The sequence below is a fragment of the Fusarium graminearum genome, chromosome 3, assembly GCF_000240135.3.
Source record: "Fusarium graminearum PH-1 chromosome 3, whole genome shotgun sequence".
NCBI classification, from domain to species: domain Eukaryota; kingdom Fungi; phylum Ascomycota; class Sordariomycetes; order Hypocreales; family Nectriaceae; genus Fusarium; species Fusarium graminearum.
In genome coordinates, this window is record NC_026476.1 from 1,186,227 (window position 1) to 1,205,808 (window position 19,582).

Sequence of the window (19,582 nt, forward strand, 5' to 3'; positions counted from 1 at the left end):
AAATAGACGCGAAGATACTGCATTTTGCCATCCTGAATCGCCCCTCCAGGTCTTAGCCAATAAACTTCCGGAGTGACCTCCGGCTGCACACGTGACAGCGGGATCTAGCTCAGTCTGATAGTAGCGTCCCTCCAACCAATTAGCAGATAAGATAACAGACTGGAAAAATTTCATTTTTCCTCAAGTTATCGATGCGCGCGACCCTTGATCGCCCACCATTCATCCGTTCATCCAACTATCCCACCTAATTTTTATACCCATCTATATTTTTTCTCTTCGTTGGTTTCTGTTGACAACCCTTTCAATCGCAGAACAGCAATCTCTGCAGAGGTCATTCTTTAATCAATTCGGAATCATGTTTCGATCCAGTCTCAGGCGCTGTGCCACTCAGGCCAGGACCGCCACTACGGCTGCCCTCTTCTCTCAGACCCGGGCTGCCCTGCCTGTCGCACACCGTCAGGCTTTGACAATCCGTCTCCCCATTGCTTCTATCAACAAGATTGCCTCTTTCCGGGCCTACAGCAGCGAGGCCGCTGCTGAGCAAACACAGCCTGCCACAGCAGATGCTGAGCCCGAGGTCCGCTTCGCCGAGCTTGAGGGCGTTGACGAAAGTTTGATTCGCACTATCATCCATGATATGGGATACGAAACCATGACACCCGTTCAGGCAAAGACAATCAAGCCCGCTCTCAAGGGCACTGATATGTAAGCATCATGTTTTCAAGAACACACCGCAGACACGCAGCCTAACTAACATACGACAGCGTTGCTCAAGCCAAGACCGGTACCGGAAAGACCATGGCCTTCCTCTTGCCTCTTCTCCAAAGAATGATTGCCGAGGACCCATCTCTCGCCGGTAAGAATGCTCGACGACAAGCCCGATCCGACGATATCCGTGGCATTGTCCTATCACCTACTCGAGAGCTCGCTGAGCAAATCGCCATGGAGGCCCGCCGACTGTGCCGAAACACTGGCCTCGTTGTTCAGTGTGCCGTTGGAGGTACCGATAAGCGTGGAATGCTGAACCAGACTCGCCGACAGGGTTGCCATCTCCTTGTCGCCACCCCCGGCCGTCTCAACGATGTGCTTGCGGACCCTGGCAGTGGCATCGACGCTCCTAACCTGGCTGCTCTGGTTCTCGATGAAGCTGATCGTATGCTCGACACTGGTTTCGAGAGAGAACTCAACGAAATTGTCAGCCAACTTCCCCGCCCCGAAGAGAAGGTCCGACAGACCATGCTCGTTTCCGCCACTATTCCCGACAGTGTCATCCGTCTGGCCCGCTCCATGGTCCGAGCCGATGACTTTGAGTTCGTTCAAACCATCCCCGAGAACGAGTCTCTCACACACGACAAGGTTCCCCAGCACATCGTTCCTGTCAGCAGCTGGACCCAGGTTTTCCCCACACTCTTTGAGCTTATGGATCGTGAGCACAAGAAGTCTGTCGAGGACCCCAATGAGCTCCCTTTCAAGGCCATTGTTTACCTGAACACCACAGCACTTGTCGAACTCGGTGGTGAGTTAGGCTACCAAATGCGACAGAACGCTCGCAACGATGGCAAGTCTTACCTTCCAACCTACGTCCTCCAGTCCAAGATGGGCCAGAACCAGCGCCAGAGAGCCGCCGACAGATTCCGTGAGGCCAAGTCTGGTATTCTCTTCTCTTCCGATGTCACCGCTCGTGGAATGGATTTCCCCAACGTGACACACGTTATTCAGATTGATACTCCCCGAGACCGTGAGTCTTACATTCACCGTCTTGGACGAACCGGTCGACAGAACAAGGAGGGTCAGGGTTGGTTGATCCTCCCTCACTCCTCTGTTCGCGTTGCTCGCAAGATGCTTCAGGGTCTTCCCATCGCACAAAACTCCTCTCTTGAGAGTGCCGAGACCGATATCGAGGGCGGCGAGACTACTCCCTACCACGACTCTACCAAGGCCCTCTTCAGTGTCGTTCCTCGAGATCTTCTTGCTCAAACATATACCTCCATGTTCGGTCTTGCCACTGACAAGGTGGAGACCGCTGAAGATGTTAACAAGTGGACAAAGCACGGATGGGGCTGGGATACTCCTCCCTTTGTTAGCTCCATGTGGGTTAACAAGATGGGTCTGGCCCGTGCCAGTGGTATGAACGTCAGGGAGCCCGGCAGCTTTGGTGGTGACCGTGGTGGTGACCGTGGTGGTTTCAGCAACGACCGACGTGGTGGTGACCGCGATGGACGATCTTCGCGAAGCAGTGATCCTTTCGTTAACATGGCGGCCAACGTTCGCCGTGACGACTTTGGCCGTGGCGGTAATCGAAACGGCGGCGGCGGCGGCTTCGGTGGTGGCAACCGCGGTTTCGGTGGCCGTGGTGGCTCTGGAGGTCGAGGTGGCTCTGGCGGCTCTTCATGGGGCGGCCGCGGAAGCAGCCGTTCCTCGTTTTAAGTTACGAATGCGGATAAGTGAAAAGGGTTAAAATGTAACAACACGAACACGACGGACGGATGCATGATTTGTACTTATATTGGGCACTGGTGTATTTTGGACTGTTGTAAGATACCGGAAAAGGGGTTTGTTTTATAGACATGTCTGCAGGCGTCAATCATGTGGTAATCTCCACGACTACTCTACTTAGGAAATGATGATAATCCCAACATGTGCTTCGTTCTCGTGACATGACGCTTGGAGATTCTTCTACCACATCACCAAGAGATCACATTTATGAATTCAAACATGTAGTGTTTCTACATCCATGACAAAGATCGAATCAGGCACGCTTACTCCCAGTAACGCCAATCTAACAAAGCGAATATTGATGTTATGGTATTCGCTGGCCCATTAACATGTTGGCATCCCACAATAAGACTCTCTCATCCCAGCCAACAGTAGCCACCCAACCGCCCATACCAAATAGACACCAATCAACTCCTGTAACGAACTCGGTATGCCGGTTCATTACTCCCATCTGAGTACCTATTGATGGAGCCATCCCTGGACCCTGTGGTTGTTGTTGCTGCTGCATCGACCCGTCATTCCATAAACGCACCGTCATATCGTAACTAGCACTGATGAGAGTGTCACTCGAATGAGGACTCCACGCAAGTCGCCGAACAGCATATTCATGGCCTTGCATAACAGAAAGCGGCCCGCCAGCAGGGTTCCGTATGTCAAAGGTCCGCAGAATTCTGTCTACGCCAGCCGTGGCTATAACCGTATCTCTGTACTTGTTCCAATCATGAGTCAGGATCTCAGCTGGCGCAGAGGCACCAGGTGATGGCTGCGGCCCTGAAGCATGAACGGGTATCGTCGCTGTGAGGTGGTATTTTGCTGATGATGGTGTTCGGAGATCGAAGATGCGTAGGTGAGAATCGGAAGATACGGCGGATATCAAGGCGGGGTTGGAAGGGCAGAAGGATGTGCTGTAAGTACAAGTGCCGATAGGTAGCGTCTTTATCGAGTGATTGCGTGTCGGTGACCACTGTTGAGTATTAGTGTTTAAACTTTCGGCATACCGGGTACGGTTCAACGTACAATCTTGACCGTGCCGTCCCATGAACTGGAAATAAAGGTATCTTTAGTTATAGGGTTCCAGCAGACCGAGAACGTTTCTCTTTTATGTTCATGAAAGTTCATAACTGGGAAGTCGTTCACGCCCAAGTCGAATAGCTTCAAAGATCCGTCACCGCAAGCCACAATCAGCTGGTTCTCGTTGATCTCGGACCAGGCCAAGTCATAAAGCGCATCGTTTGTATCGAACCTGTAGTACAACGAAGTCAGTATCTGCATAGCGAACCGACATTCCGGAATATCGCATACGTCTTCTCAACTTCTATGCCCTGCGCAGTCAATGCGAGAGCAAATACACGACCATTTCCTACAATGCCAAAATTGGCCGACGCCGCAACGGCAACTCGCGAGTCGTAGTATGGGGAGTACTTGACGGCATAGGGATTATACCCTTGCGTTCGGTATTCTAGCATCGCAGCCATGGCGCCAGGGGAAATAGTACTGTTAAAAGACAAGTCGCGTCTATCATGAGTTGTATTATGGTTGAGCAGAGCTACGGCAGACAATTGCTTGTCTGGATCAAAGAGCTTCCCCTCGAAGCTATACTGACATGTGCCTCGGTTGCGGTAATCACACCGAGTCGGCGGGGCACATGGCCAGTGTATGTGTCTAACCAGGTTCTGCGTCATGAACGGGTTTATGTACTAACCGAAGCTGTTTGATGACTGTCACGTGCAGACGTGTTCTAGATCGTGGAAACGTCGCGTTAATGAGTTGCTAGTTCTTTTTATCGAATTCACAGGATACTGGGCAAATGCCAATTAGTTACTGCCAGAAGGGATCGCATTTGATATTATGAATATTGCAGGTTCGCTACTGAGACTATGAAAGCCTTCTTGACACGCACAAAACGGAAGGCATCTCCAGAACCGCAAACAGAGAACGCGGAGCCAGATGAGCCAACTGAAGTCAAGTTGGCATTGTTATCATCCTTACATCCTCAGCATGACCAAGAATACTTGCTCGATATCTTACTGGCCCATGATGGATCCGTGTCTGAGGCGTCGGCGTCACTCAAAGTTCAGATACCCATGAAGAAGGGACCCCGCGTTGTTGGGCATCAGCAGTCCTTAAAACAATTTACTTCCACCAGTGATTCTAGTTCTTTAACAAATACACCGACTAAAAAGAAACTCAAGTCAAAAGCAGGGAGTACACTGCATCTGTACGACCCTGAAGACGTTGCTGAGCATACCCCATGTACCATCATCCACAATTTCTTGCCCCCTGAGGATGCCAATCGGTTGCTAGAAGAGTTACTAGAAGAATCAAAAACCTTCGAAAAGATCACATTTCAATTATTTGAGAATGTGGTCTCAAGCCCACACACATCTAGCTTCTACGTTGAGAGTTATGATGAGATTCAGCGCCAGAAAACAGAGTATCACTACAACGGCGGCCGACTCACGGTAAATACTCACAGTAGGATTGTTACGCAGTGTCTAATTAACCAAATGCAGGATGTTCGGCGTATTACACCTCAACTCGTCAGCGTGAAACCAAAAGTCCAAGAGGCTGTTAATGCCGAGATTCAGAACCGAATCAAGACTCGATATCCTGGCGGCAAGAAGTTGAAATATCAATCTCCAAACCCTTGGGTTCCGAATTCGGCCTTTGTCAACGCCTACACAGGCCCGCAGCAAAACGTCGGCTGGCACAGTGATCATCTAACATATCTTGGACCAAGGCCAGTCATTGGGTCGATATCTTTGGGCGTCGCTCGCGAGTTCCGCGTCAGAAGAATACTTCCCAAAGATGATAGCAAAACGGTCCAGGACCAAGATGCGGAGGGACAGATAGCAATCCATCTTCCTCACAACTCTCTCTTGGTAATGCATGCTGAGATGCAGGAGGAATGGAAACACAGCATTGCGCCAGCGTTATCGATCGATCCTCATCCAATATCAGGGACGACTCGTATCAATATTACATACCGAGATTATCGCGCCAACATGCACCCCAAACTTACCCCTAGATGTCATTGCGGGCTTCCATGCGTGCTTAGGGCAGTGACAAAGAAGAAAGATACTTTTGGGAGATACTTTTGGATGTGTTATGCCAATTCTCCGGGCCAGGAGAATTGTGGTTTTTTTCAGTGGGCTGAGTTTGATGACGACGGGAACCCTCAGTTCAAGAAACAGTTGGGTAAAACATAGCGATAGATCATCAATTTGTCAGAAACAATGGCAATAACTGTTATGAACCCATGGATATGGTGGTGATGTTGCAACAATTACGAGGGTGAAGTTGATTCGGCCGCCCGGCGCATGACAGCCCTGGAAAAGCTGGCCAATCTATCCTTGCTCCTGTATATACTGCCATCACCAGTTCCGTATAATTTCGGATCGGTTCTTCGGGTTGCGGTTATCATCTTCAGCCTTGGTGTCTTTCCTGGGCTAATGACAAACTTGACTTGGTTTGTGGCCGAACCCGCATCACACAGATATATCAAGACCGGGAAACCAAAGCGAGCCAGACCGAAATCTGGATATCATGGAGATAATCCTGTAGTCTGATGTTTGCTTATCCTAGTAGTTACGTTGCTCGTGTGTGTCTGTGTCAGCGCCGATGGTGGGTTGCAAGTGTCACTGTTCTTTGATGGGCCTACTTGGAACCACATCATATACTGCAAAGAGGGGTTATTTGAATTTGTGAATACAAGTAGTCACATGTTTGGGACGACTGCTTTTCCATTTCGCCAACGGGTGTAGACTCAGTCCCTCAGGAAGTTCGCAAATAGTCACACACCTGTTTTGCCTGAAATACGAAAGTAATTATCGTCATTACGACAATAGATTGAGCAAAGGAAACATAAACTAACAAATACTTCCATGTAGTATCTCTGGGATTATGTGACAGTTTCCTGTCGGAATCGATACGCGACCGCGGTTTCTCCTATCCCTAAGATTGACCTCTTTACTACTCACACGCTCGAAGAAGAAACAACTTGTGAGTATACCTCTATCTGGGATATCAGACCCAAGAACTCGGTTCAATTGTCTTAGATTGTTGATGTTTGCCCCGCAACAACCGCAGATGCCTCCATTCATGTGACTTGGTGAGCCTGTTATTTGCCCTCGTATCCATTTATAGCGTTCTCGTCTATTTATAGATTCGGAAATTGCTTCATAGCATGCGGGTCGAGAACCTCTGAGACCTATCATCGTTTTTAAATCCTCATTGATGAAAATTGGTGGACGGAAGGGAGGTTCTGGATATGTAACGATTGTGAGATCGGGGTGTATGTCCTATCAAAAACCTGGACATTATCGGCATCACATCTGCTCTATAAACCGCCGTACTTTACTGACCCGAAGATATATAATTAACTCATCTTGTAAATTGATTGTCCCTAACCCGGAGATCTGGATGTGTACAATCAACTCCTCAACTTTCCAATATCTATTACAGATCATCGGTTGACAACTGCTGAAGTCTTTACTTGCGATTAGAGAGAAACATCTACAACATCACTGTTCATTTCTTCACTGCAATCTTGCGAGTTTCGTATAAGCATTGTATATCTTCCAATGATTTTGAAAAGATCTCGACTGTAAAAGAGTATTGAAAAGGGTGCTTCCTTCCCGCCCGTCTGCCAAGACATATGTGGGTCGTTCCTGCCGCTGTCAGATACCCGCCCGTCCCTCAACCAGCCACTTGCATCCAATGAATGTCATCATCCTTTCCATCAGGGAAAGTCAATTTCAACTTCACCTCAACCACAGCTCATCACAGCCCTCCTTTGTTGATCCAAGTGCCTGAGTGTCAGAGATTTTCGTACTCATCTGAGAACAACAACAGAGCTTGGCATCATCGAAAACAGCTTCAAGCGTCTTTCAACGAAGAATAATCACCATGTCGGAGCTTAGCTTTCCCGCGTCCTCGGCAGCGATGCTTGAGCCCAGATTACCACCGACGACAACAGATGGAGCGCTGTCACGACCTTTCGTGACCCTCACTTTTGCTACTTCGCTGGACTCGTCGCTCTCCTTGGCACCGGGTGTCCGCACCCGACTCTCTGGACCTGACTCCAAAGCCATGACGCACTACCTTCGTTCACGCCACGATGCCATTCTTATTGGCGTCTCTACTCTCCTGGCTGACTATCCGGCTCTCAACTGCCGTATTAGTGGTGCTACGAGTCAGCCTCGTCCCATTGTTATTGATCCTCATCTTCGCTGGACTCCTAGCCACACAGATAAGGTTCTGGAGGTTGCGCGTCTCGGCAATGGTTTGGCCCCTTTTGTTCTAACTGGGATGGATATCCAAGACGTGCCTGCCAAAAGCCTTGAAATTATTGAGGAGCATGGTGGCAAGTATATGCAAGTCCCCACCACACTCGGGTCCAACGGTCGGAAGCGCTTCGATTGGCGTGACGTGTTTGACGCATTGCTTCGCGAGAATCTTTCCAGTGTCATGGTCGAGGGAGGTGGCCAAATCATCAACTCGCTACTTGATTCTCGGTTTCACAATGATATCGACTCTGTGATCGTTACCATTGCGCCAACTTGGCTTGGTCAAGGAGGAGTTTTGGTGTCTCCAGACCGTCTTCAAGATTCGACCGGCACTCCTATCCCTGTTGCAAGACTATCCAACGTTTCATGGCATCCTTTTGGAGAAGACGTCGTGTTGTGTGGTACTTTACACAACTAGTATCTGAAGCTAAACTGTATACACAAGCTTGCCTCTACTCTCACATCAGTTACTTCTCGTGCCTCCTGGCTGTCATCTTTACGGCCTTATATCTGGTTTGGGCCCTCGATTTCTGAGTATAATGTCGGTCCATATGGATGTCGTGTTCCTCATCATCACAATCTATCATAATTGTGTCAGTTTCCATGTCTTATTATTGATAGTGAGATATTTGGAAACCCGTGGATCTCCTTTTATTCTAGGATCAGCCAATATTGGCAATTCTAACATGGGTATATTAAACACGACCCGTCAACTTGATTTCCAAAGTTCGGAGAGGATAATAGGCAATCCCGGTGACGAAGAAAGCCGATTCGAAGCCGATATCGCCAATTTTTGCCCCTATAGGCCCAGTGAACCACGGGGTATTCATCGAAGGAACAACCAACCCAAGACTGATTATCGATGCGCCAATAGCTGCCAGACCAGTCGGAAGTTTCCGCCCTTGATCCCATATTTTGGGGTCAAGCAAGCCGTAGTCTCTGTTTCGAAATACTACGAGCTCTTCGATGACCACAGCGTCAAAGCACCCAGCCCAGTAGCCAATCATGGACAGGAAGTTCACCAAGGATGTCTGCCATTGTGCTGCCGCATAAATTGACATTGGGACCATGATGGCCAATGTGACGATGACGAAGACGAATCGTGGCACCTTGGCGAAGGCAGGAATGAGCATCTGTAAACATAACGCAACTGAATAGTACGATAGCAGCATGTTTCCCACGATACTCAAGCCCATTACGACAAGAACGAATTTACCGAACCCACCGGCTGGCTTAAGCATTTCGGCCATGACACCACCGAGTCCATAGTCAATCCAGGCTGTTTGCCATGAGTCAACGTTCGGGATGGCACCTCCAATAGCAGCCCCAAGGATGAGCAGAGGGGTTGAAGGGATTAAGAAGCCCAGATACACGTAGGCGAATACTTTGCGCCTACCACGCTGTCAGCTTACTTCGTCACTCATATTACGGAGTTGAAACTGCTTACTTGGACTCTTCAGGGGTGTGGTACACAGTGAAATCAGAGACGGTCCCTCCAAAGGTCATAAAATATCCTGCCATCAGACTTCCATATCCAACAACATTCTTGACCGTTGCTGGTTCATGGTCGGCCTGGTTCACCAGGTATTTCCCACCACAGCCAACCGCAATAACTATCGCGATCAGGCTCGGTAGCCACTGCCACTTTTGCCACAGGTGTAGCGCTCTATAGCCTAGAAAGGCTAATAAGAAGCTTAGGATACAGACGATGCCAATTCCCACGTTGATGCTAATGTTCGCTTCTTTATTCACAGCAGCGATGGCCTGTCCACTCACGATTGACCCGACAACTGTAAACCCAGTTATTGTGCCAGCATTAAGGAGGAGCGGAATCGCAACGAGATATAGCCTGCAGGGTTCAGAAGCTCCCATCGTCAGTGTTGTTCTTTCGACGGACATCAGGTTTGAGACTCACCCAAAGGAATATCGGGCTTGCACCATCTGCCGCATTCCCGTCTTGTATCCCCCTAGACTGATGAAGGCCGGCGGTAGGCAAGTCACGATGTTGAAGACGATGATGATTAACGAAATATCTCGCAGACCCAGGCCGAACAGAACCGTGCCGAGTGCCCCAGTGGGAATACTGCTTGTTATCAGTTTCTAAACAGGGGTTTGGCAATTTCGATGACAACTGACGGTAGAATGCACAGTAGGCCGGTAAAGAAGACTGTAAAGAGGTTGCTATGTTGCGTCTCCGTTCTTTCCTCTGGAGGTACTGGACGAATACCGTTCTCCTCCACGTATCCTCGAAGGAACAACCTATACCATTTCGAAAGAGTAATTCGGTTCGAAGAGGCCTGGGTACCAGGCGTGATTCCGCCTTCATTGACTGTTGCCATATTAACGGGTACATCGCATTCGCGGTTGGCCTCTAGATCTTTGTGCGCCATCATTCCATTGTTTGGTCAATGGCTAGCGACTCCTGGTTTGTGGCTGGGGTAAAGGGCGAGAAGTCGAGAGTTGCTGGGGCTCGCAGGTATGGGTTCACTGCAATCTTCGAACGGAGTCAGCAAAAATGTGCTGTTCAAGCGTGCCTCCTTTCTGCAGCTCCTCTCACTTTACAGTTGTTGCGCCGCAGACTCGCTGGATCACTAACAAACGTCACAGCTCTACCCTATCCCTTTAGGGTCTTTGTCATAGCACACAGCCAATGTACCAAGGCCAAAATTCTTCTGCTACGAAGTAGAGACGATCTTCAGCTTACTTTCGGCCAACAACTCAGGTTTTCTCTGTACCGCTGTTTAATGTCTCGAGATAATGGCAACGGGCCAGTCCTAGGGACTGAGGTAGCCCTGAAACACAACAGCACTGATCCTAGAATCACACTGGAACTAAGCTTCTACGGTTTTCTAGCTTCTCGGTAGCCTCGAGCGGCTGTTCATAGATGATCGACCGATAAGACACGACTGATTGGCGCCTACACATGCGTAAAAAAAAAACAGTGGAGTGCTTTTTCTATGTAGGATTCTGCACACCAAGACATATGGCGCCGATACGTCGCCGACAACCCGTGGGCGATCATTTCTCGGGTGTAGATGGTAGTAATACGGCCCGCCAAGGCTAAGGGATACATGCTTGACAGGGTATTGTGGATGTGTAAAAACTCGTATGCCACATTCTGTCTAGGGCATCCAAGAACAGAAAGCACATCGTGGTTTATTGCTTTTGTGGGAATGTACTATTGTGGGTGTCAAATTTGGTAGGTGTCTGGATAGTCAGCTTCTTCGAACGAGTCAAGTCAAGGCTGACAGTATTGCCCAGTTCAGTACATCGTATGCGAGATACCACCACTTAAAATTGTAATTGACTTGTGCCATGACAGATTTGGTCCATCCTGGTTATGATGGCACAGACAAGCCCAAGCCCGGTTGTAGTCGGTTACACGTTTCAGTGATAGAATAGATGATCCTTTGCCTGACTCGAGTGCAACAAGACAAGCTTTTGTCATTGCGCACTAACACTAGGGCCACTACCCATCATGATATCTCAATGACACATCATGAAAGGGACAAAGTCTGTTGATAGATATGGGCATACAGCTGGGCCATCTGCTCTGAGAGTTGAGTATCCAAAACCACGGTATGCCGTTTAAGCTTTCAATGCTGTGCAATCCTACTGCATGTTATCAGGCCGATGGGAGGATGAAGGCACATAGTCGTTTGGCACAATAATTCATCGGATACAATTCCGATGGTCTTCCGATGGTATTCCGATGGGCTAGCTCAGACCGTAACAGGGTGCCATGGATACTAAGTTCATTACAGCATACAATACGAGTGTGCAACTAACTCAATTGAATAGTTATCATATCAGATCATGACTTATTTGGGGGGAAACCTTTGAGCCAACATTAATAGAATCCCTGCTTGATGGGCCACAGATTTGCAGAACGGAGCTAGCATACCCTGAGCGTTGCAATGGGGGAGGAAATCTGACGTGTGATTGCAAAAATTGCATCATCTACCACACATAAAGTCGCAAGCCGTCCTATTCCGTATTCTGAAAGGTATATTTGCCACGATAGAATTGAAGAGGATAATTAAAGATGGACGAAAAAAAACTTTGGTATAGACGTTGACATGTCGTGTGCACCCTGGGCTAGGGACTGCAATAAGCAATGACTTCTGGCTTGCGCTTGGCTATAATACGTTAGATTGTCTTGTCAGGCTCACGGACGTCGGCACATGACTGACTAGGTTCATCAGCCGCTTGATTCAAATGGCTGAAAGTGTCTTTTCTAAGGTAAAAGTGCTTTCCTCGCAAAGATTGCCTCTGCCGCTGATCTCAACTAGCGTTGATTAATGCCGTAGCCGTCGCATTTCGCGGCTTAATGACACAATCGAAGTGCTCTGGGTGACTAGTGTATATGATCGTCAGTAACCTCATCAGTAAGCTAGCTGTTTCATGTTGACGGCTTTACAAGGAAACAAAGGCAGGGGTCCAGACTGCACATTGCATTCAAGGGACTGTGGGGGCACGTATGAAACAGGGATCATTGGGCTGCGGGGATTGACTGACCAGGTTCCACCATTGGTGAATTGGACTCGCGGCTCAATTGGTGTTCCGTCCTGAGCCACCTTCTTGCAGAATTGCAGTGTGGACAGCATTGTTGCTACCATGATCCAGACACTGTTGCCCGCCAGAAACCGACCAACACAAATCCTAGAAGCCATTATCAGAAACCATGACTCAAATTTAGTCAGCGTTGGTCTGTTACGTACCGACGCCCAAACCCGAAATTACCAACAGGATATGGCTCGCCCGCGCCATACCTGTCAGGATTGAATTCGTGGGGAGATTTGTAGACTCGCTCATCATGTGCTATGGCATACGAGTTGGCATAAACAACAGTTCTATAGTCTGTCAGCACTCTCCCCACTTCGTTGTCATAAGATTAATAATATCAAAGAAAGTGGTCGCACCCTGCGGCAGGCTGTTAGCTAACTGTATGTACTTACACAACAGGCATTGTGTGAATTCCGTCGGCCTTACCTTTAGGAATAAACATGCCGTGGTAGACATCATCGTGAAGCGATTTGTGGGGGATCCCTGCGGCATGTTAGAACTCGGCACGGTCCCTTTGCTCATGCCAATGCTAGGTAGGAAATGGAACTGACCAAGGGGAGCCAGCGGTGACCATCTTTTCGCGTACGCTCAAATATCAGCATGCAGTAAATTATCTTGGGGTCTATTTTTTAATTTAAACGTACCTGTAGATCTCTTGCACAATGTGTTCGACATATGGTAAAGATGGTCGGTCTGAGAACTCAGGTAGCTTCCCAGGTCTTAGTACCGCATCAAGCTCGTCTTGTGCCTTCTTTTGTATCTCTGGATGAAGAACCATGTTGAGAACGAATATAACGCAAGTTGCCCATGTCTATGGGCCGAGTTTTCAGTTTTTGAAATCAAGTGTTGTGGAGCAAACTCACAGTATCAGCGCCTGCTATGAAGACTGCACCTGCAGCCCCTTTGATGTCATCCAGAGACCAATCTTGCTTGTTGCCCTGTAACTCATTGTGCTCATACGATTGCAGTAGCTGATGTGCAAGAGATGTATTGGCAGGATATTTGTTGTTACATAACGGTAGAGAAGTTAGCATTTTGATAAGACGTGCATGGTATGCAAAGCAGCTTATCCAGGGTCAATTGACTTACACGCTCGGCTTGAGCAGCGGCAAAGGGTACGTCGTGTAATTTCGTGATAGCCCATCGCCATTGTCGAGCGAATCGTAAAGACCAGTCATTGATAAGCCAGTCTGGGAGAAAGCGAACTGAGTTCAGCCTGTTAGCATGCATACCTTGAACCCCTGCTAGGTAGCTGTACTCGTACCAAAAGGAACTAGATCAACAAGACTATTTGCTGGAACTCCACCATTGCCGGTAGCATACATGGCGTCGTTAGCAATCCGGATATAGGGGTCGTCATCACTTGGTACTTCCATGCCATAGCTCACTTGCAAAACGATGGCCACTGCAAATCGACGCAAAGATGTTTCCCATGTATCAGGCCTTGCCATGATGCCTTTTACCGTGCGGTGGGTCTCGGTCATCTGCAGGTTGTACCATTGGCGAACATTGGTGTTGCTAAAAGATGTCTGGAGAAACTTTCTGTGCATTTGCCAGCTTTTTCCAAAGGGCAGAAAAGTCAACGTCTTTCCCCATCCCATCCTATTAGAAAACCGAATCACTTAGTATCATACCATATGTTTGTTGCCAGCAGGTCAGGGGCGGGAATCAGACTTACACTTCTAATAAAGTGAATCTAGGCCGGTCACAGAAATTGGCGCCTTTCTTCTCTAGGATATCTTTGGCGACCTCCGCACTATGGAGAACAATCGTAGACTGGCCTAAAGACCTAACATGAATAATGTCCGAGTCTTTCAAGACAAAGATTAGAAGACCGCATATCAAGCGCCTTGAGGGCAAACTCACTGTATTCTTTGGCCCATCTTGAGTAAACCTCAGCAGCGTTCTCCTTGGGTATAACACGGGTATGACCGAGAAGGAATTCAGATGGTGGTCCAGGTGGTAGTGGTAGTGTAGGTTGAAAATGTGTGTGGGCCCAGAAGATTAACAGACTCGTAAAAACAAGAGCTGGCCCGAGCATGTGCGCAAACGAGTAAAGTTCTATCATGATGGGCAGGAAGTTCCCGAGTGCGAGTTAGTTAGGCAAAGAGGCAGGCACGTTCTTGCTGAAATCGAAGCACATCCATTACAAGGCAGGAGCAAAAGATATAATTTCAAGAGATAGAAGGCAAGTGCTTAGCTACGCATTAGGTAGTAGGTACCCATAGTGCTCCAGTGAACCTCTGTTCACGCATGCATAGGAAGAAACACCCTTCCCACGGGAACGATGGAGGTTCAGCATTATTGTGGCGAAATACAACGTCTTTGCCAGTAAGAAGTGACTAGAAGCGTCTCCGCAAATTATGATCTTCATGGTGAACACCAAACTGCAACAGCAGTCACCCTCGCCTTATTTCCACAGCCCTACGCAGTTGAACTACCCATGCATATAAAGTGGTACGGTTTGTGGATATAGATAGCCATGAAAATCACCATCGCCATTATACTTCAAGGTTGTGCACTTTGCCTACTTGATTGGATGAATAGGTTCCCTACACATGTCCAAAGACTCTGTTCCATACCTTCGGGCCCAACCTCTAGAGCTCTAATTGTTGAGGTCAAAGCACAGGCTCCCAGTTGGGTAAGTATTAGGAGACGCTATCCAGCATGGTTTTCCTAAGGATATCTCCTCTGATCTTGGTTGGTCAGACAAAGTTGGAGGGTTGGCAATTAGCAGCTTGGTCTAGTTTCATAAGGGACCTCACTACTGCACTAGATATTAGTTGCCGCATGCACCTACTGTCGGTCCTGCACAAGGGGCCGTTGCCTCATTGATTTGGACTTCAATTGATGTCGGCTAAATGTCCTGAGATGGAGCGACATGCGTTCTTACTCTCGGTGCCGAGACTAAGAGGCTGTATACCGGCACTTGTGCATAATTTTTGGGTCTACCATTGATTGATTTATTAGTCTTGTCGACAACGTGGGAACGTTCAAACATTTAACTAGGTATCTTTATGCGTGTCAATAACCCCACCAGGGTCTGCAGTCCCATGCAACGTCCTCAACTTGTAAAAGCCTTGATATACTCAGGATTTAAAAAAGAGAAAGAGGGAAGAGCAGAATAGCAGAATAATCCAGAAAAATCGGCAATCTTGCTGATAAGCGAATGATAATATTCTAGCGCATATATACTACCTGAGTAGGCAGGTACTTGCGCAGTAGAATTAATTCTAGCTAAAATGGAACTTTCCGTCTCCACAGCCAACGTGGCTTGCACACATTTTTCGCACCTTTCTGGGGCAGGTGGAGAGCATGCACCTGACTCGATAGTTGACGAGACGACAAGTCATGAACTCATCAATATCCGTTCAAACAACAGCACCATCCACAATAGCGACTCAACTCAACTCGGGTAGACACGCTCAGAGAAACATTGAGTTTCTTTTTCGCAAGTCTCTTCTCGCCTCCTCGGCTTCTTACAACATACTACCGAGACTATCCTACCCACTCATCTCAACTTTTACATTGGCGTGACGCTCACGACCTTGTTGCTCTGCAAAACATTGTCACTCGGACTTGCTCACTCATTTTACCGTTGCAAACCGTCTCAACCCCTCTTTGCGACCATTCATTATGACTTCCCACGCTAGCGCTCCGCAGATTACGGTCCTGGGTTCTCTCAATATGGATCTTGTCTCCTACGTCCCACACCATCCCCTACCCGGTGAAACACTCACTTCATCCCATTTCAACACTTCGCCCGGCGGCAAGGGTGCCAACCAGGCTGTAGCATGCGGCAAACTGTCTCGGGATTCTGACCTGGCCAACCCGTCGGCCAACGTCTCCATGGTGGGTGCCGTTGGCGCTGATCCATATGGCACCCTCCTGCTTGATAGTCTTCGCTCTTTTGGCGTTTCCGTTGACTCTGTTACTGCTCGTCAGGACCAAAAGTCTGGAATTGCCATCATTATTGTTGATGAGCCCTCGGGCCAGAACCGTATTATTGTATCTCCTGAGGCCAACCACTCGCTTCGGCCCGCCGATTTCGAGACTCTTCCAGGCCTTCGCCCTGACCTCCTTATCATGCAGCTCGAAATCCCTTTCGATACTGTCATGCAGGCCTTGAAGGTTGCTAAGAGGGATGGGGTTCCCGTGCTTCTCAATCCAGCTCCCGCTCAGACCCTACCCATGGATGCTTATGACGGGCTCGCCCACCTTGTTGTCAACGAGACTGAAGCGGCGATCCTTGCAGAGTGTAATGAATCTGAACTTGACACTCCTGCTGGCTTGGAACGTGTTGGTCGAGTTTTCATTGATCGTGGAGTCCACAATGTCATCATCACTCTGGGAGGTCGCGGCGTCTACTTCGTCAACAAGCAAGGCCAGAGTGCATTACTTCCTGCTACAAAGACAACCGTAGTGGACACCACAGCCGCCGGAGACACCTTTGTTGGTTCTTACTCTTTGGCCGCTGTCGCCGCTAGGGGCGGCCAGTTTGACATCGAAGCCGCTGTCACCGCGGCTAATCGGGCAGCTGCCTTGACTGTTGCGCGCAAGGGCGCTCAAATCTCTATTCCATGGAAGGATGAACTATAGTCAAGGTAGCAACAGCTTTTCTTTCGTAGAAGAACCAACAAAAACGTTCGAATTCCACTAGGTGCACGGAAACTTCCTACTCCGTTTACTCTAGACTAAAACCACGTCGCCCATCCCCATTTGCTTGTGTCTTTTTTGCCTCTGTCGTGGGCCGGCGATACCGTCTGGGGTGTCTTTTCGTCCTCTTGCCGTCGGTTAGTCTCCCGATTTTGAACTGGTGTCGACAGGGCCGCCATCGAGGGGAATAGTCCCCTCAGAGTCTCGGCCCCTAGTGTCCGCCCCTTCCACAATGTGCTGCTGTCAGATTTGCCTGAAGAACTTCTTTGGCTTCGGGTAGCAGAAATTCCGGGCTCCCTGCGGGAGAAAACTCCTTCTCTGGACCGCGTGGAGGCTGAAGTGCCTGCCCCCTTGTCCCTGTCAGTGCAATCACTCGAAGCTAGCGGGGCCTCTGGGGTCTTCATTGTTATGCAAGTTGACACTGAACTGCCGCATCTGGATGAGCCCTCTCTTATTGCCTGTCGTGAGCGGGTGTGAGGTAATGTTGCCATGTGATCAAGTCCGACCTTATCACAACACCGCTGGAGACTTGCGTTTCTTAGAGGGATGGCAGGAGTTTGCATGGCATCCAAAGGGGTCTGCTTTCGTGCCTTTTGCGCCTCATTTTCCGGCTAGTTTCTCTTTAGCCAATACCTTTTGGTGAACGGATACGACTTACAGCAGCGATCCGTCTCAATACCTCCCTCGCGTTCGTGGCACCCTAGTGTCTCTGGATCAAAGGAAGCAATGGGTTGGGCTTCAATGCCGGCGGAGGTGACCAAAGCGACATAGCATTATGCAGTTTCACAGAGGCCGTGACTACTGTCTCGATCTTGCTGTGTGTGCTGAACATCCCATCGCTCGCGCTACCAACATCCTGCCATTCGGGAAATGCCGAAAGGCGATATGATAACTTCACTGTCATATAGCTTATGGTAGAGTCACCAAGCTCCTGTTCAAGTGCTTCTATCAGATTGTCTATCTCTTGTTGTGGGCATTCTCGCCTCTCTTTCTGCATGTCCTTGGCGGCATGGGCTCTCACTTTAACCAGAAGGAAGATACTGGATCCAGATTCCAGACGGTCACTATTGACTGGTCAGCTAGCGTTCCGTCCAGTGCGATCTCTTCTTCCGTGCACTTACAGGGGAAAAGGTTGCTCCTGCAGGATGCGAATGATCGATGACTGTTCTGTTGGTAGGATTTGGACATTCAAATTATGAAGGCCGCTAGACTCAGATCGGTTATCAACTGCAGTCGCTGTAAGTATCGCTCTGCACAGGGGTTTTCTTTTTCACTCACACTCGAGGTCTTTCTGAGTTAAACCAGCCAGATTCATGAATAGGTCAGATCGCTCCCAACGGGCGCCTGGCTGGCTTTTCGTTTCTGGTGCGCACCAAGGAGTAGCGGATACTTCAATAGCTACCCAAAAGATATTACACCCCGCCTCGATAGCAGTTACTTCCGGTGTGATGTTGATATTTGGTGCCACGCACGGAACTGTCTTCTGACGTGGTAGAGTGGTGAGGCGGTTGATCGGCGGTAGTTGCTGATTGTTGTCAGGGGGCAAAGGATACCCAATCCAGCCTGTTGCATTAGATACAAGCAGTGATTCTTCTTTGTGCATATAATCTCGGTCATATAGGTTGGTCAATGGGGGACGAGCCTTTCCAGGACGTCGCATCTCGTATGCCGCCGGCAAAGTATTGATTGAGAAGGGTGACAGCGAGCGATTCCGTTCAGGCTGCATCCTTACGTGTGTGTGCGCTTGTCTTTTTTTCTTGACTGATAGCTGAGGCGAAGGCGTGACTCCCAAAAGTCGAGGCGGGCTATTGCATTGTGCCCAATACCCGGGCGTATACATGTTTCGACTGCTTGGAGTGCTCAATGTCTGGTTGTATTGAGGCGTCCTCACATTCTCTTTCCCTGCGGCTATCGTTTGCGCTTCAACATTTCGTCTCTTGGGAATTGTGAGCGACCCATCTCCTTGGAAGCTTTGGCTGTACTTCATACTATTGTGATTGTATCGATTCTCTGCATATCGTATGTCTTGTTGAAGGTTCTCATTGTACCTCGTAACTCTTAAAGGACTCGGCTTTTCGTTGACAACTGCACGTTCACAAGCATCAAGATCCGCCCAAAAAGGGACTTCGTAGCCCAGGTTCGTCATTGTAGGGTGCACCAAAGGCGACTTATCTATTGGCGATAATAACAAAATATCGAGTTTGGCATAAAAGAAAACCGGTATATCTATCTGCCTCGAGTTTTTTTGCAAGAATGTTTCAGAACAGTTGGGAAATTGAGATACAAAACTGGCCTGCTTTATTCATACAATAAGGAGGAAGATGTTGTTGAAAAGAAAACAGTCTCACAGTAACTCTACTAAGGCGGATGAAGGTAATATTTCTGGGGTATCAGAGTTGCTCTTGCGGTTTGAGAAAGCATGAAAACAACCTGAGAAATCGCTGGCAGGCTCGGTACTAGTTCATTATCACCATTCTTGCCCTGGTTTACAAAGATAAATACATCAGAGGGCAACAACCACCATCCCAACCAATCTTGATCCCCCTGAGGAGCCACATGCACATGAAGGAAGAGAA

At 48.7% G+C, this 19,582-nt stretch overlaps 9 protein-coding genes across 9 annotated transcripts; 4 read left to right on the forward strand and 5 right to left on the reverse strand.

Moving 5' to 3' along the window:
- The first annotated feature begins 242 nt into the window (after positions 1–242).
- FGSG_05108 (uncharacterized protein) lies at positions 243–2,641 on the forward strand. Its single transcript, XM_011325302.1, has 2 exons — positions 243–705; positions 765–2,641. Exons 1-2 carry the CDS (start codon positions 356–358, stop codon positions 2,425–2,427), a joined length of 2,013 nt encoding a protein of 670 aa, XP_011323604.1. The 5' UTR covers positions 243–355; the 3' UTR covers positions 2,428–2,641.
- On the reverse strand, positions 2,614–3,971 carry FGSG_05109 (uncharacterized protein; the record flags this gene model as incomplete). The annotated part of the gene is made up of 5 exons (XM_011325303.1): positions 2,614–2,676; positions 2,731–2,779; positions 2,826–3,460; positions 3,580–3,739; positions 3,799–3,971. The coding sequence occupies 5 exons, from the start codon at positions 3,969–3,971 to the stop codon at positions 2,614–2,616; spliced, it is 1,080 nt and encodes a 359-aa protein (XP_011323605.1).
- Positions 3,972–4,580: 609 nt separating this feature from the next.
- FGSG_05110 (uncharacterized protein) lies at positions 4,581–5,705 on the forward strand (the record flags this gene model as incomplete). The annotated part of the gene is made up of 1 exon (XM_011325304.1): positions 4,581–5,705. One exon carries the CDS (start codon positions 4,581–4,583, stop codon positions 5,703–5,705), a length of 1,125 nt encoding a protein of 374 aa, XP_011323606.1.
- Positions 5,706–7,404: 1,699 nt separating this feature from the next.
- On the forward strand, positions 7,405–8,202 carry FGSG_05111 (uncharacterized protein; the record flags this gene model as incomplete). The annotated part of the gene is made up of 1 exon (XM_011325305.1): positions 7,405–8,202. One exon carries the CDS (start codon positions 7,405–7,407, stop codon positions 8,200–8,202), a length of 798 nt encoding a protein of 265 aa, XP_011323607.1.
- A 277-nt stretch (positions 8,203–8,479) lies between these two features.
- Positions 8,480–10,174, reverse strand: FGSG_05112 (uncharacterized protein; the record flags this gene model as incomplete). Its single annotated transcript, XM_011325306.1, has 5 exons — positions 8,480–9,176; positions 9,232–9,457; positions 9,561–9,574; positions 9,700–9,867; positions 9,921–10,174. The coding sequence occupies 5 exons, from the start codon at positions 10,172–10,174 to the stop codon at positions 8,480–8,482; spliced, it is 1,359 nt and encodes a 452-aa protein (XP_011323608.1).
- A 1,995-nt stretch (positions 10,175–12,169) lies between these two features.
- Positions 12,170–14,233, reverse strand: FGSG_05113 (uncharacterized protein; the record flags this gene model as incomplete). Its single annotated transcript, XM_011325307.1, has 8 exons — positions 12,170–12,446; positions 12,506–12,637; positions 12,995–13,161; positions 13,214–13,321; positions 13,440–13,540; positions 13,615–13,952; positions 14,029–14,106; positions 14,217–14,233. 8 exons carry the CDS (start codon positions 14,231–14,233, stop codon positions 12,170–12,172), a joined length of 1,218 nt encoding a protein of 405 aa, XP_011323609.1.
- A 1,753-nt stretch (positions 14,234–15,986) lies between these two features.
- FGSG_05114 (uncharacterized protein) lies at positions 15,987–16,949 on the forward strand (the record flags this gene model as incomplete). The annotated part of the gene is made up of 1 exon (XM_011325308.1): positions 15,987–16,949. One exon carries the CDS (start codon positions 15,987–15,989, stop codon positions 16,947–16,949), a length of 963 nt encoding a protein of 320 aa, XP_011323610.1.
- A 95-nt stretch (positions 16,950–17,044) lies between these two features.
- FGSG_12687 (uncharacterized protein) lies at positions 17,045–17,410 on the reverse strand (the record flags this gene model as incomplete). The annotated part of the gene is made up of 1 exon (XM_011325309.1): positions 17,045–17,410. One exon carries the CDS (start codon positions 17,408–17,410, stop codon positions 17,045–17,047), a length of 366 nt encoding a protein of 121 aa, XP_011323611.1.
- A 296-nt stretch (positions 17,411–17,706) lies between these two features.
- On the reverse strand, positions 17,707–19,152 carry FGSG_05115 (uncharacterized protein; the record flags this gene model as incomplete). The annotated part of the gene is made up of 3 exons (XM_011325310.1): positions 17,707–18,070; positions 18,128–18,233; positions 18,285–19,152. The coding sequence occupies 3 exons, from the start codon at positions 19,150–19,152 to the stop codon at positions 17,707–17,709; spliced, it is 1,338 nt and encodes a 445-aa protein (XP_011323612.1).
- Positions 19,153–19,582: the final 430 nt, after the last annotated feature.

What these genes read in the sequence shown, in the direction of transcription:
- FGSG_05108 (XM_011325302.1), top strand. Translation starts at nt 356, where the DNA reads ATGTTTCGATCCAGTCTCAGGCGCTGTGCCACTCAGGCCAGGACCGCC. An exon ending in GCTCTCAAGGGCACTGATAT is followed by an intron (nt 706 to 764) that starts GTAAGCATCATG and finishes AACATACGACAG; the next exon opens with CGTTGCTCAAGCCAAGACCG.